General features: G+C 38.0%; 2 protein-coding genes and 1 non-coding gene across 3 annotated transcripts; 1 reads left to right on the top strand and 2 right to left on the bottom strand.

The window, feature by feature from the left end:
• The first annotated feature begins 348 nt into the window (after positions 1 to 348).
• On the top strand, positions 349 to 4,847 carry LOC117533142 (histone H3.3A). Its single transcript, XM_034196778.1, has 4 exons — positions 349 to 480; positions 1,527 to 1,663; positions 2,600 to 2,753; positions 3,860 to 4,847. The coding sequence occupies exons 2-4, from the start codon at positions 1,536 to 1,538 to the stop codon at positions 3,986 to 3,988; spliced, it is 411 nt and encodes a 136-aa protein (XP_034052669.1). The 5' UTR covers positions 349 to 480; positions 1,527 to 1,535; the 3' UTR covers positions 3,989 to 4,847.
• Positions 4,064 to 14,481, bottom strand: si:ch211-250n8.1 (the record flags this gene model as incomplete). The annotated part of the gene is given in 7 exon segments (XM_034196779.1): positions 4,064 to 4,961; positions 5,479 to 5,573; positions 11,868 to 11,953; positions 12,143 to 12,202; positions 12,270 to 12,335; positions 12,410 to 12,455; positions 14,271 to 14,481. Coding segments are annotated over 6 exon segments (345 nt in total). The 3' UTR covers positions 4,064 to 4,926.
• Positions 13,750 to 13,822, bottom strand: trnak-uuu. Its single transcript has one exon. It is a non-coding gene; the product is annotated as a tRNA-Lys (tRNA).
• Positions 14,482 to 15,168: the final 687 nt, after the last annotated feature.

Raw genomic sequence — 15,168 nt, 5'->3', positions numbered from 1 at the left:
TTAAATGTATTTGTTTTAAATGTGTGTGCTCGTTTTTTTTAATAAAAAGCTGCTTTTGATGATGTACTGCTTGTCAAATATGTTTGGAGATTTTCTAATATGATAAAAAAGGAAATAAATAAATGTGTAACTTAACTTTTTTTCTTCACTTTATTGTTTGTACCCATGGACAATGGAAAACAATGACAAAAAAGCTGACAAATAAGGAACAAAACAGCCAAACACACATACAAATACATTATTTTCAAAAAAATAAACCGTCCAGTCCAGTGTGTGGCGCTAATGCACCTCTAAGCTAACCATCAACAAACACCAAAGAAGAAGAAAAACAACCAATGAGCGTTTAATATTTATAAGCATGACGTCATGACACAGTATATAAACCAGGCTCTCAACCCCCATTATCACATCACAATTCGTTCTTCCCACGGAGGCTGAAACACTCACGGATAGATCTCCATTTAAAGCGACTCCCTAAAGGTAATATATACATACTTTTAAAAACCTAGAAGACGTTATTTATTACATTGTTAATATTGTGAGGTTTTATCTGGGTTTATTCAAGGTGTTGTTGTTTTAAATATGCTAACATGGCGGGCTGCTAACGTTAGCTCCAAAAATTGAACAATGGAATATTTAACCGATGACGTTTCTGTTTAAAAGTCGCCGTTGGCTCGTTCAGTTAGATATTTAAAATGTTAACAAGAGGGGCGATTTAAGAATTGATGTTGGTTATTCACATCGAAATATGGGCAATAGTGAGCTGTAAGCTAATTGTTTAAGCTAATGTTTTTGAGTTGAGCTAATGTCGTCTGAGGGTGAAAACGGTTAAAATGGCGAAGAGGAAAAGGCGAAAGCGCTTTGGATCGAGTAGTACAGAAACTGGAGTGCTTTAACGCGACTGTAGCTGATCCCATGGTCTCTGTGGGCCTCTCAATCGAGAAATGTATTCTACAAATGTTTAATGGCGCCAATTGTGTAGTATAAACGTGATTATTCTCCCAGAAATCCAGTATTATTGTGCCCTTTTTAGACCTTGTAGTTTAAATTAAACCAGACTCCTCCCAGTGAAACCTGGGGGGAGGGGAGCTGTCTCAGCTTGGATGCTAGGCTAGCTTAGCTTCCAATCAAAACAGGATAGACGAGGTTTGTTCTGCAATCGCTAAGTTCATTTAAAGTTGTTTTTACCCTTTTTTTTGCTACCATATAAAAGCCAATATTATAGAAATGATTGCTTTGTTTGAGAATTTTGAAATTGATGCTTTATATTTGAAAATGTTTAGCTACTCCTCTGTATCTTTATTCATTTTAGTTTATTTACTGAGGATGTTTACGGATTTATATATTGTTACATGTTGTTTTATTTGTATTTTATAAGTAATTCCCAAATAATTACTGCCAAAATTCTGCTCTGACAAATTAAGTTCCCAACATGGGTTAGAGATTTAGTCTCATAACTGATATTTAAATGTATGTATATTTGTAACTAACTTGGTGTTAATCATGTCTTTTCTTTGTGTTTTTAGTCATACGAAATGGCACGTACCAAGCAGACCGCCCGTAAATCCACTGGAGGAAAAGCTCCCAGGAAGCAGCTCGCCACCAAGGCTGCGAGGAAGAGCGCCCCGTCTACAGGAGGCGTGAAGAAGCCCCATCGTTACAGGTATGTAATACATAAGGCTGGTGCTATGATAATTAGGGTGGTCCTTAACATTGAAAGTGGGAAAGTCTAAGCTCCAACTCCCAGAATTCATTCTATTAGTCAAGAAAAATCTCCTGGTGAATGTTTTCCTCAATCTCACAACATGTAACCCCCCCTCATCGACCTTGAAGTTTACCCTCAGTTGTAGCTGCTGGTTTGGCAGTCCAGGTCGATGGGGGGGGGGGACATGTTGTTAGATTGAGGAACAAATTCACCAGGAGAGTTTTCTTGCCTAATAGAATGAATTTTGGGGATTGGAGCTTAAAATAAATGAATTCGAAATTGACATGGCACTAAGGACCACCCTAAATGTTAATATACAAATCAAGATGGCAGTTTTAGCCGGAGGTCATCGGTCTGTCTTCACTGCTAGACTCCAGCTTTGGGAACTAACTTAGTTTTGTACTTTAATAATTTTTTTTGACATATGTGTACTTGAGTATTTAGATTTAGTGCCAGTTTAAATGTTTCAAATGCACACTATACTTCGCCTCGGCTACATGTATAGTTTCTACACATAAATACATATGATACGGTATAATGAAGTACTGTACTACTTGTATACACAGTATTTAAAGGGTAATTTGTTCCTCATTTATTAAAATCTAATAATAATTACTGATAAAATATCCACTTTGCATTCCTTTTACTTTTGCTACAGGAAGTACATTTAGCCGGTGATACAATGACTGCTTTATATCCTTCTGAAATGTTGTGCGTTTTGAAGAACGGCTACTTGTTGTACCATTTGACGCTTTTACTTTAACTCCAGTAACATTTGGCATCACGACTGACTTGAGCCTTTTTAAGTGTACCCGAGTAAATGACCCGAGTACAACAGCAGTCTTATAACATAGTGGACGTTAGCAAGAGTTACAAGTAATGTGTTTGTTTCAGGCCCGGTACCGTGGCTCTGAGGGAGATCCGTCGTTACCAGAAGTCGACGGAGCTGCTGATCCGAAAGCTTCCCTTCCAGCGCCTGGTGAGAGAAATCGCTCAGGACTTCAAGACCGACCTGCGCTTCCAGAGCGCCGCCATCGGAGCTCTTCAGGTAAATAACAGCTGGAGGTTTAGTCTTTGCTCTGTTGTCGTGGAGGTAGAATGATTTATTGGGCAATTGAAGTGATTTTAATCTGCTCACTGATTAGTTGCTCTTGTATCACAACACTAAGCGACTACTACGCTAATGTACTTATTACATCATTTACTAAAAGGGCTCGCAATGTTATTTTAATGGCTTATCGTTTTCATTTTATTACCAAGATATAGGATTTTTTTTTAAATAGCCATTTAGGAATACAAATATTTTATTTGAATCCACGAGTTGTGCACTGTTTTGCTACACAGCTTAACAAGGCTCTGAATGAAGTTTAAAAGCCCTGAAGTTAAGGTTTTTGATTATTTTTAGATAAATAAAAGAAACTGGAGTTTCGGGTTGTTGACTAGCCGAATGAAGGGAAACCTCGTAAACAAAGCAGATAATTGCAGTGGTAAAGGCGAAGTCCCGCCCTTCTACTTCCGCTCCATGGGACCTTATTTCGGAAAAGTATGTATTGAAGTCAATGGGGAGAGAAAGATTATCTTTCGATCCCGTTTGTATTGTGCCACGAATTACATATATGATGATTGTCGATCTTAACTAATAATTTCCAAGTCAAAAAGTCACAGTTTGTCGTAAAACTGTTGAAATATAAGACTATGAAAAATACTCAACTAGAAAGACTACAAATCCCAGAGTCCCGGTCCCGCATGCTGGCTCTCACGGAACCGACTAACTCCCCCTCCCGCTCTCAACGTGCCCAGACTTGGAGTGATTTTCACTTCTTTTAATACTTTCTACCTCATTCTGAAAGAAGTGAAATGTTTCAACGTAACGGCCGTCTTGGTGTTGGTGCGAGACGGGAGATGTAGTTCATCGGTTTCACACTAAAATGTTACTTCACAGTTTTACGACACGTAAAAAAAATTGACTGGAAAAATGATCTTTTACATTGACAAACATCATGTGTGTTCATGGCACAATTACAAGATAATCTTTGACTTCAATCCATAGTGTTCCTGAAGGTCCCATGGAGCTCCCCGGAGGTGCCTCTGCCGCTCTCTGAACACTCTGACCTGTATTTCTATGAAACTAATGTCTGCATTGTCTTCCAACAGGAGGCCAGCGAGGCGTACCTGGTGGGTCTCTTCGAGGACACCAACCTGTGTGCGATCCACGCCAAGCGGGTCACCATCATGCCCAAAGACATCCAGCTGGCCCGCAGGATAAGAGGCGAGAGAGCCTGAGCAGCCGAGACGCACCTGGCGCTATTTATCTTAACATTATCGTGGACTTTTTATTTCTTGGGTCTTTTTTTTTTTACAAGGTTGACATTTTTGTATTTTAGATTCGTGACAATTCAAGAAATCATTCCACGAGGTCTCTTAGGGTAGTTGGAGACGTGTTGTGCAGTAGGAGTGTTTCACCTATTCCATCATGTAGTCGCTTTGCCAGCTGAGTCATACGGGCCTCCAGCACCTCGACACTACCGAATGCTAACTTTCATATGTCGGGCAATCGGCAAACAATAGTTTAAAAATGGCTTAGCTGGTTTGGACAGTTATGAATCGATTTCTGACATTCAGGATCACAAAAGGCAGAGCGTGGTTGGGTTTTGGGTCGCCTTAAGGGACTCCAATGCCACGCTTCGATTCAAAATGTGTCAGAATCCAGAATACGCCCAGCAACCTGAAATCGTCCCAATCGGCCGACTGTTTTGCTATCGTCTGCGTAAGCAAGTTATTATGTGGCATGTTTCGATGTGCTGGCGACCCGTCCTGTACATTTCTAACATGACTTCTTCACCATCTCCCGGTTCACTGCTGGCATTTAGACGAATGGATCATTTCTGCGTTTCACCGCCATCTCTCGGTCCTCTGTGGGCTTCAGGCTCCCGCTCTGAGGCCGGGGGAACATCTTCTTCCATGGGGGGGGTTCAGGGTCTCTCCATCAAACACCAGTGTGTCCTATGTGAGGACAACAGACCCCCCCCCCTCTTCTTCGGACTGCTTTTTATGTGTTTTTCCAACATCAAATCTCGGCAGCTACATTTAATATTTATGAAAGTGTTGTCGCATGTCTTTCTATTAAAGGTCTTTATGAGTAGAACGCCTGGTGTCGTGGGTTTCAGTCAATAAGAAGTGTTTTATACATTACTTTTATTTACAACAAGAGGTAGGAGCTGTCATACAAACCACTCGGTGTGTTTGAACCCAGTCGCTGGAGGGGAAGAAATGAGGGGTTTTAGTCTTGACTTTGCTCATTAGCTCCAGGGTAGACATGTGATGGAAAACTTAGGGTCCCCTTTTATATCGAGTCGACTGACAAACCCAATGCATTACCATCAAGTGATGAATTGAATACATAACCGCAGGGAAACTACAACATTCAAATACTTGATGGATCGTTTCAGGAAGTTTATGATAAATGACTTCTGTGAAAAATATGCCACAGATTCTTAGTGTTATAATAAAATTGTGTTAAATATTCAATCCTTCAATAGACTTTGTTTTTGTTGCAGGAGGCCGTTTATAACGGGTCATTATCTTAGCATCTTTCCTCAGTTATTGCACTAGTGTTTATCGGCATATTTTTCATAATGGAGGAGAATAGTTCAAACACATAGTTGTACTTAACATTTAGCTTTTTTTTTACTTGGAACGTCTTGTTATGGTACATTTGATCAGTTATCATAAATGTCACATGGTGATAAAAGGTCCCTGAAGTGGACACTCACCTATTCGACACACCATGTCCTCACACTCCCTGATGCTCTGGGCCCTGAACGCCACACAGCAGAAGCCCGTCGACAGGGGGGTTTCTGGGGAGTCTCTGTGGAAACAGCCAATCAAGGTATTTGTGTTCAACATGTGAGAAGTAGAAAGTACAGGTATTTGAGTTCAACATGTAAGAAGTAGAAAGTACAGGTATTTGTGTTCAACATGTAAGAAGTAGAAAGTACAGGTATTTGAGTTCAACATGTAAGAAGTAGAAAGTACAGGTATTTGTGTTCAACATGTGAGAAGTAGAAAGTACAGGTATTTGTGTTCAACATGTGAGAAGTAGAAAGTACAGGTATTTGGGTTCAACATGTGAGAAGTAGAAAGTACAGGTATTTGTGTTCAACATGTAAGAAGTAGAAAGTACAGGTATTTGAGTTCAACATGTAAGAAGTAGAAAGTACAGGTATTTGAGTTCAACATGTAAGAAGTAGAAAGTACAGGTATTTGGGTTCAACATGTAAGAAGTAGAAAGTACAGGTATTTGAGTTCAACATGTAAGAAGTAGAAAGTACAGGTATTTGTGTTCAACATGTAAGAAGTAGAAAGTTCAGGTATTTGAGTTCAACATGTAAGAAGTAGAAAGTACAGGTATTTGAGTTCAACATGTAAGAAGTAGAAAGTACAGGTATTTGAGTTCAACATGTAAGAAGTAGAAAGTACAGGTATTTGAGTTCAACATGTAAGAAGTAGAAAGTACAGGTATTTGAGTTCAACATGTAAGAAGTAGAAAGTACAGGTATTTGAGTTCAACATGTAAGAAGTAGAAAGTACAGGTATTTGAGTTCAACATGTGAGAAGTAGAAAGTACAGGTATTTGAGTTCAACATGTTAGAAGTAGAAAGTACAGGTATTTGAGTTCAACATGTGAGAAGTAGAAAGTACAGGTATTTGAGTTCAACATGTAAGAAGTAGAAAGTACAGGTATTTGTGTTCAACATGTGAGAAGTAGAAAGTACAGGTATTTGAGTTCAACATGTAAGAAGTAGAAAGTACAGGTATTTGTGTTCAACATGTAAGAAGTAGAAAGTACAGGTATTTGGGTTCAACATGTAAGAAGTAGAAAGTACAGGTATTTGTGTTCAACATGTAAGAAGTAGAAAGTACAGGTATTTGTGTTCAACATGTAAGAAGTAGAAAGTACAGGTATTTGAGTTCAACATGTAAGAAGTAGAAAGTACAGGTATTTGAGTTCAACATGTGAGAAGTAGAAAGTACAGGTATTTGAGTTCAACATGTGAGAAGTAGAAAGTACAGGTATTTGAGTTCAACATGTTAGAAGTAGAAAGTACAGGTATTTGAGTTCAACATGTGAGAAGTAGAAAGTACAGGTATTTGAGTTCAACATGTAAGAAGTAGAAAGTACAGGTATTTGAGTTCAACATGTAAGAAGTAGAAAGTACAGGTATTTGAGTTCAACATGTGAGAAGTAGAAAGTACAGGTATTTGAGTTCAACATGTAAGAAGTAGAAAGTACAGGTATTTGTGTTCAACATGTGAGAAGTAGAAAGTACAGGTATTTGAGTTCAACATGTGAGAAGTAGAAAGTACAGGTATTTGTGTTCAACATGTATGAAGTAGAAAGTACAGGTATTTGTGTTCAACATGTAGAAGTAGAAAGTACAGGTATTTGAGTTCAACATGTGAGAAGTAGAAAGTACAGGTATTTGAGTTCAACATGTAAGAAGTAGAAAGTACAGGTATTTGAGTTCAACATGTGAGAAGTAGAAAGTACAGGTATTTGAGTTCAACATGTGAGAAGTAGAAAGTACAGGTATTTGAGTTCAACATGTAAGAAGTAGAAAGTACAGGTATTTGAGTTCACATGTAAGAAGTAGAAAGTACAGGTATTTGAGTTCAACATGTGAGAAGTAGAAAGTACAGGTATTTGTGTTCAACATGTAGAAGTAGAAAGTACAGGTATTTGTGTTCAACATGTAGAAGTAGAAAGTACAGGTATTTGGGTTCAACATGTAGAAGTAGAAAGTACAGGTATTTGGGTTCAACATGTGAGAAGTAGAAAGTACAGGTATTTGGGTTCAACATGTGAGAAGTAGAAAGTACAGGTATTTGGGTTCAACATGTAAGAAGTAGAAAGTACAGGTATTTGGGTTCAACATGTGAGAAGTAGAAAGTACAGGTATTTGAGTTCAACATGTAAGAAGTAGAAAGTACAGGTATTTGAGTTCAACATGTGAGAAGTAGAAAGTACAGGTATTTGGGTTCAACATGTGAGAAGTAGAAAGTACAGGTATTTGAGTTCAACATGTAAGAAGTAGAAAGTACAGGTATTTGGGTTCAACATGTGAGAAGTAGAAAGTACAGGTATTTGAGTTCAACATGTAAGAAGTAGAAAGTACAGGTATTTGAGTTCAACATGTGAGAAGTAGAAAGTACAGGTATTTGGGTTCAACATGTAAGAAGTAGAAAGTACAGGTATTTGAGTTCAACATGTAAGAAGTAGAAAGTACAGGTATTTGGGTTCAACATGAGAGAAGTAGAAAGTACAGGTATTTGTGTTCAACATGAGAGAAGTAGAAAGTACAGGTATTTGTGTTCAACATGTGAGAAGTAGAAAGTACAGGTATTTGTGTTCAACATGAGAGAAGTAGAAAGTACAGGTATTTGAGTTCAACATGTAAGAAGTAGAAAGTACAGGTATTTGGGTTCAACATGTGAGAAGTAGAAAGTACAGGTATTTGAGTTCAACATGTGAGAAGTAGAAAGTACAGGTATTTGGGTTCAACATGTAAGAAGTAGAAAGTACAGGTATTTGAGTTCAACATGTGAGAAGTAGAAAGTACAGGTATTTGGGTTCAACATGTAAGAAGTATAAAGTACAGGTATTTGAGTTCAACATGTGAGAAGTAGAAAGTACAGGTATTTGGGTTCAACATGTAAGAAGTAGAAAGTACAGGTATTTGAGTTCAACATGTAAGAAGTAGAAAGTACAGGTATTTGAGTTCAACATGTAAGAAGTAGAAAGTACAGGTATTTGAGTTCAACATGTAAGAAGTATAAAGTACAGGTATTTGTGTTCAACATGTAGAAGTAGAAAGTACAGGTATTTGTGTTCAACGTGTAAGAAGTAGAAAGTACAGGTATTTGAGTTCAACATGTAAGAAGTATAAAGTACAGGTATTTGTGTTCAACATGTAGAAGTAGAAAGTACAGGTATTTGAGTTCAACATGTAAGAAGTAGAAAGTACAGGTATTTGAGTTCAACATGTAAGAAGTATAAAGTACAGGTATTTGTGTTCAACATGTAAGAAGTAGAAAGTACAGGTATTTGAGTTCAACATGTAAGAAGTAGAAAGTACAGGTATTTGAGTTCAACATGTAGAAGTAGAAAGTACAGGTATTTGAGTTCAACATGTGAGAAGTAGAAAGTACAGGTATTTGTGTTCAACATGTAAGAAGTAGAAAGTACAGGTATTTTAGTTCAACATGTAAGAAGTAGAAAGTACAGGTATTTGAGTTCAACATGTAAGAAGTAGAACGTACAGGTATTTGTGTTCAACATGTAGAAGTAGAAAGTACAGGTATTTGTGTTCAACATGTAAGAAGTAGAAAGTACAGGTATTTGTGCTTCAACATGTAAGAAGTGAAAGTACAGGTATTTGAGTTCAACATGTAAGAAGTAGAAAGTACAGGTCATTGGGTTCAACATGTAAGAAGTAGAAAGTACAGGTATTTGGGTTCAACATGTAAGAAGTAGAAAGTACAGGTATTTGAGTTCAACATGTAAGAAGTAGAAAGTACAGGTATTTGAGTTCAACATGTAAGAAGTAGAAAGTACAGGTATTTGAGTTTAACATGTAAGAAGTAGAAAGTACAGGTATTTGAGTTCAACATGTAAGAAGTAGAAGAAAGAGAAAGTACAGGTATTTGAGTTCACCATGTAGAAAGTACAGGTATTTTAGTTTCAACATGTAAGAAGTAGAAAGTACAGGTATTTGTGTTCAACATGTAAGAAGTAGAAAGTACAGGTATTTGAGTTCAACATGTAAGAAGTAGAAAGTACAGGTATTTGAGTTCAACATGTAAGAAGTAGAAAGTACAGGTATTTGTGTTCAACATGTAAGAGGTAGGAGAAGTACAGGTATTTGGGTTCAACATGTAAGAAGTAGAAAGTAAGGTATTTGTGTTCAACATGTAAGAGGTAGAAAGTACAGGTATTTGTGTTCAACATGTAGAAGTAGAAAGTACAGGTATTTGAGTTCAACATGTAAGAAGTAGAAAGTACAGGTATTTGTGTTCAACATGTAAGAGGTAGAAAGTACAGGTATTTGGGTTCAACATGTAAGAAGTAGAAAGTACAGGTATTTGAGTTCAACATGTAAGAAGTAGAAAGTACAGGTATTTGTGTTCACATGTAGGAAGTAGAAAAGTACAGGTATTTGGGTTCAACATGTAAGAAGTAGAAAGTACAGGTATTTGAGTTTCAACATGTAAGAAGTAGAAAGTACAGGTATTTGTGTTTCAACATGTAGAAGTAGAAAGTACAGGTATTTTGTGTTCAACATGTAAGAAGTAGAAAGTACAGGTATTTGAGTTCAACATGTAAGAAGTAGAAAGTACAGGTATTTGAGTTCAACATGTAAGAAGTAGAAAGTACAGGTATTTGTGTTCAACATGTAAGAAGTAGAAAGTACAGGTATTTGAGTTCAACATGTAAGAAGTAGAAAGTACAGGTATTTGAGTTCAACATGTAAGAAGTAGAAAGTACAGGTATTTGAGTTCAACATGTAAGAAGTAGAAAGTACAGGTATTTGTGTTCAACATGTAGAAAGTACAGGTATTTTAGTTCAACATGTAAGAAGTAGAAAGTACAGGTATTTGAGTTCAACATGTAAGAAAGTAGAAAAGTACAGGTATTTGAGTTCAACATGTAAGAAGTAGAAAGTACAGGTATTTGTGTTTCAACATGTAAGAGTAGAAAGTACAGGTATTTGAGTTCAACATGTAAGAAGTAGAAAGTACAGGTATTGTGTTCAACATGTAAGAAGTAGAAAGTACAGGTATTGTGTTCAACATGTGAGAAGTAGACAGTAATTTGAGTTCAACATGTAGAAGTAGAAAGTACAGGTATTTGTGTTCAACATGTAAGAAGTAGAAAGTACAGGTATTTGAGTTCAACATGTAAGAAGTAGAAAGTACAGTATTTGAGTTCAACATGGTAAGAAGTAGAAAGTAACAAGGTATTTGTAGTTCAACATGTAAGAATAGAAAGTACAGGTAAATTTGTGTTCAACAGGTAAGAAGTAGAAAGTACAGGTATTTGTGTCAACATGTAAAGAATGTAGGAAAGTACAGGTATTTGAGTTCAACATGTGAGAAGTAGAAAAGTACAGTATTTGAGTTGAACATGTAAGAAGTAAGAAAGTACAGGTATTTGTGTTCAACATGTAGACGTAGAAAGGACAGGTATTTGTGTTCAACATGTAAAGAAGTAGAAAGTACAAGGTATTTGGGTTCAACATGTAAGAAGTAGAAAGTACAGGTATTGGTGGTTCAACATGTAGAAAGTACAGGTAGTTGGGTTCAACATGTAGAAAGTAACAGGTATTTGAGTTCAAACATGTAAGAAGTAGAAAGTACAGGTATTTGTGTTCAACATGTAGAAAGTAGCAGGTATTTGTGTTCAACATGTAGAAAGACAAGGTATTTGTGTTCAACATGTAAGAAGTAGAAAGTACAGGTATTTGAGTTCAACATGTAAGAAGTAGAAAGTACAGGTATTTGAGTTCAACATGTAAGAAGTAGAAAGTACAGGTATTTGAGTTCAACATGTGAGAAGTAGAAAGTACAGGTATTTGAGTTCAACATGTATGAAGTAGAAAGTACAGGTATTGAGTTCAACATGTAAGAAGTAGAAAGTACAGGTATTTGAGTTCAACATGTAAGAAGTAGAAAGTACAGGTATTTGAGTTCAACATGTAAGAAGTAGAAAAGTACAGGTATTTGAGTTCAACATGTGAGAAGTAGAAAGTACAGGTATTTGAGTTCAACATGTGAGAAGTAGAAAGTACAGGTATTTGAGTTCAACATGTAAGAAGTAGAAAGTACAGGTATTTGTGTTCAACATGTGAGAAGTAGAAAGTACAGGTATTTGAGTTCAACATGTGAGAAGTAGAAAGTACAGGTATTTGAGTTCAACATGTAAGAAGTAGAAAGTACAGGTATTTGAGTTCAACATGTAAGAAGTAGAAAGTACAGGTATTTGAGTTCAACATGTGAGAAGTAGAAAGTACAGGTATTTGAGTTCAACATGTAAGAAGTAGAAAGTTCAGGTATTTGAGTTCAACATGTAAGAAGTAGTGAAGTTGTTAAATGTGAAACTTACGCCACGCAGAAAGCGAATACGGTGTAGTCCGGCTGACCGTATCGGCCCACACAGGAGATCTCTGGATAGTGATGCTCTAACAGCTCCTGGTGAAACATAAACGTGTGTTTAATGAACATTTAAATGCAAAAAAAACACTTTAAAAAAAGTGTAATAAGTGTAATAAACGTGCCACTTAGTGTATGCACAAATATGTAATTAACCACAGCTGGAAGGTGCTGGAAAACCTGGAAAGTGCTTGAAATGGTGCTTTGATTTGACCTGCATCCACTCACCTGTTTGCTGCCTCTGTCCGTGCACGTCAGGTGTGTTTCCTTCAGGTCTAAGAGCACTTCCTGTGGGATTCACTTTAATGAGCACGAGTTGATGATAAAACGCTTTATGAATCGGCAGTTGTCTCACCTTGCTCTGCTGGTGTTCCTGCAGCACCTGTGTGATGGCGTGCTGCAGGACCTCCTTCCCCCCGTGCTACGGGAACAAAGTAGAAGTTACAATATACAACAGACTGCATGAGAGATGTGTATTCAATCAGGATTGTTTACCATGCCGATGTTGGCTTTTCCCAAGAAATGCACAATGTACACAATCCTGTTGAAGAGAGGAGAGTTTCTTAAAGGGACAGTACACAATAACATCAAATCATTTACATGTTAATTAAAACTCAAAGAGGTCAAGTTAGAGAAAGTCTGCGAGCAGTTTAGTCAACGTCTGTACTTAGCCAACAACTGACTCTCCAAAAAGTCGAGTAGTGATAGATTACATTTAAGAATAGACAACTTCGTAAAAGTGTGAAGATGCTTGAAGTAGAAACGTCTCAACGGTTATAATTTTTTAAGGTTTTTTGGTTTCAGATTGAGATATCCAGATATTTTAGTCGAACTGTCCGTTAAAATCTTCCTGAGTAACTTTTGTTTGTTTTTTAACCCTGGCGCACTTGCCATCTCTTTTACTTATAATGAATTCCTGACTCAAACAATTGAACACAACCGTCTTTTCAGTCCGACAGACAGAAAATATTATATGATAATAGTTTGTGTAATATTTTTAGCATGGCAGTTTTATGGTTGATAAAATGTCAACATTGAAACGTAATCTGCTAGAGAAGGTAGAGGAGAAGGATAGTCCATCGTTTGGGGAAAGATATTTCTCCAATTTACTTTCATTCATTAATACTTGTTTCGTATTTTAGATCTTTCAGCAGAGCATGCCATGCCCTAGGTCACACGTGTCAAACTCGAGGCCCGGGGGCCAAATCAGGCCCTTGGTGGATTTAATTTCGGCCCGCAGGATAATTTCTAATTCCTATTAGATCTGGCCCGCCGGTATATTACACGCACACCTTCACTCCATCCTGAGGGTCTCCTCCGCTCAGAGCCTGAGCCCAAACATTGATGACCTTGCACCCGAGATGAGATGCCATGTATCTGAGCTAGCATCACAGAGCAGCACACTGAGTTTAATGGATGTTTCCTTCTGCACTTTCTCTCTCAGGACAACAGGGCATGTTTGGTTTGTTCTTTGAGGGGAATAGTTTTGTTGAAGCTGTTGTTGGCCTGTGGGAAAATGTACTCATAAGAAATGACTCTGGAAAAGCTGCAGATAGAGCCATAAGAAATGAATGCAGCTGATTATTTAATGTTGTTTTTATAGGCAATAATTTAAGCTTTGTTAGTTCCAGGTTTAATATGTGCGATGTGTATGGTAGGAAAAATACGTTTTCAACAAAAAAGGTAAGAGTAGCCGAATGTACCTACCTACCAGAGACAGAGTAGGGTATGTAAGCTGGTAGTCTAAACGTTTAGTATTGCTTCAAATGTAATATACCAATGCATTTTAACTTCATGGAAACATTTTTAGCTGAGACGAAAGCGAAAAGCACATCCGCCCGAATAGGGACTTGAACCCTAGACCCTCAGATTAAAAGTCTGATGCTCTACCGACTGAGCTATCCGGGCTCTGCTGACTAGACGTACATAAAAACTATATAACAGGAAAGATTTAATAAACTTTGCTTGACATGTGTTACATCACCGTTACACTAACAACATACAGCTCTTTCTGTGTCGATAAAGATAGAGCTTTGAAATCAGTAACTAGTTAGCCGTATGCTAATTTAGCTATGCTAACTCATCCAGCTCTAAGTTGAACTTTTTTGTATTTAATTGTATTTATTCGTATATATCTATGTTTTTTTAACCCTGGCGCACGTGCATCCCCTCTGTGAGACCCTGGGAGGTTCTGCGTCTGTAGCAGTGGCTTCCTGTTGGGGTCAGGGTTCATTTTAAGATGCTATTCATTACTTTTAAGAGAAAAGGTTTTTACATGTAGCCTCCCCTTTTATGTAACTCTTCAGGCTCCAAGGTGAACGTTTGAGTATCTAGTTTTATACCCCGGCCCACTTGCCTCCCGTCTTTGAGGCACTGCGAGGGGGTTCTGCTCCTCTGGTTCTTGTGTGTGGTTCTGTCTGAGGTCCCAGCTGCAGAGAAGGGTTCTCCGTCTTCAGGTTCCTCAGGAGTTTGACGAGGGGCCGAAACACCGTCCCGTCGCCGGCCCTCCAGCGCAGAACCCCGATGGAGAGAGGGAGACCCTTCAGACGGGACAGAACCACGCCCGCCTGGGAAACACAAGTTATTCAAAACAGACATTTTATAAACATCCATAACATCTGTTTGCAACTTAAAGAATGTCTTCACCGAATGATTTAAAGGGCTGTAAGAAAATGTTTAAGAAAGTGTAATTAGACATTAGCCTTATGCCCCGGCCACACGGGGACGAAAACGGCTAAACGCATAGGATTAACGCAAACGCAAAAAAGCTTCCGTCCACACGCAATATTCACCGGATAGTGTCTGTCCACACGAGACCGCTCCGTTTAGCTCCAACCGCTGGAGAAGCTGCAGTACATGCAGGAGCCTGTACGTGGCGCTGTAACTTCCTCCACAAAAGCAGCGAAGAAGCATGGTTGTCATGGTTGCCCTTCTGTTTATTCTCCGCGGTGGGGGCCGAGGGAACCGGGCAGAGTTTTTCGCCAGTCAACGTGTATTAAAGTTGAAACCTTCCGACAAAATTATAAAAGTGCCGGTCAAAGGTCTTCTTTGTTATTTATTGAGCTTTAAAAACAAATGAATAACGAATCTATATATTATAATAATAAAATACACGGAGCCTCTCTTTTTCCTCCCTCTCTTCGGACAGCGCCAGTGTCTGTTCATGCAGCAGCTGATCCAGTAATGAGTGACCCGGCCGACAGTAAAAATAAACATATTTATAACTAGTTTTAGGTAGTTTGAGAGGTGTCTCC

The sequence above is a fragment of the Gymnodraco acuticeps genome, unplaced genomic scaffold (assembly GCF_902827175.1).
Source record: "Gymnodraco acuticeps unplaced genomic scaffold, fGymAcu1.1, whole genome shotgun sequence".
In the NCBI taxonomy this organism is placed as follows: domain Eukaryota; kingdom Metazoa; phylum Chordata; class Actinopteri; order Perciformes; family Bathydraconidae; genus Gymnodraco; species Gymnodraco acuticeps.
Note: the sequence above shows the minus strand (reverse complement) of the source record. Positions and strands in the feature narration are given on the sequence as shown.

Bases quoted from the DNA above. Each gene is read 5' to 3' on its own strand.
- LOC117533142 (XM_034196778.1), top strand. From the start codon at position 1,536: ATGGCACGTACCAAGCAGACCGCCCGTAAATCCACTGGAGGAAAAGCT. The intron at 1,664-2,599 runs GTATGTAATACA...TGTTTGTTTCAG, and splicing joins AAGAAGCCCCATCGTTACAG to GCCCGGTACCGTGGCTCTGA. The intron at 2,754-3,859 runs GTAAATAACAGC...GTCTTCCAACAG, and splicing joins CCGCCATCGGAGCTCTTCAG to GAGGCCAGCGAGGCGTACCT.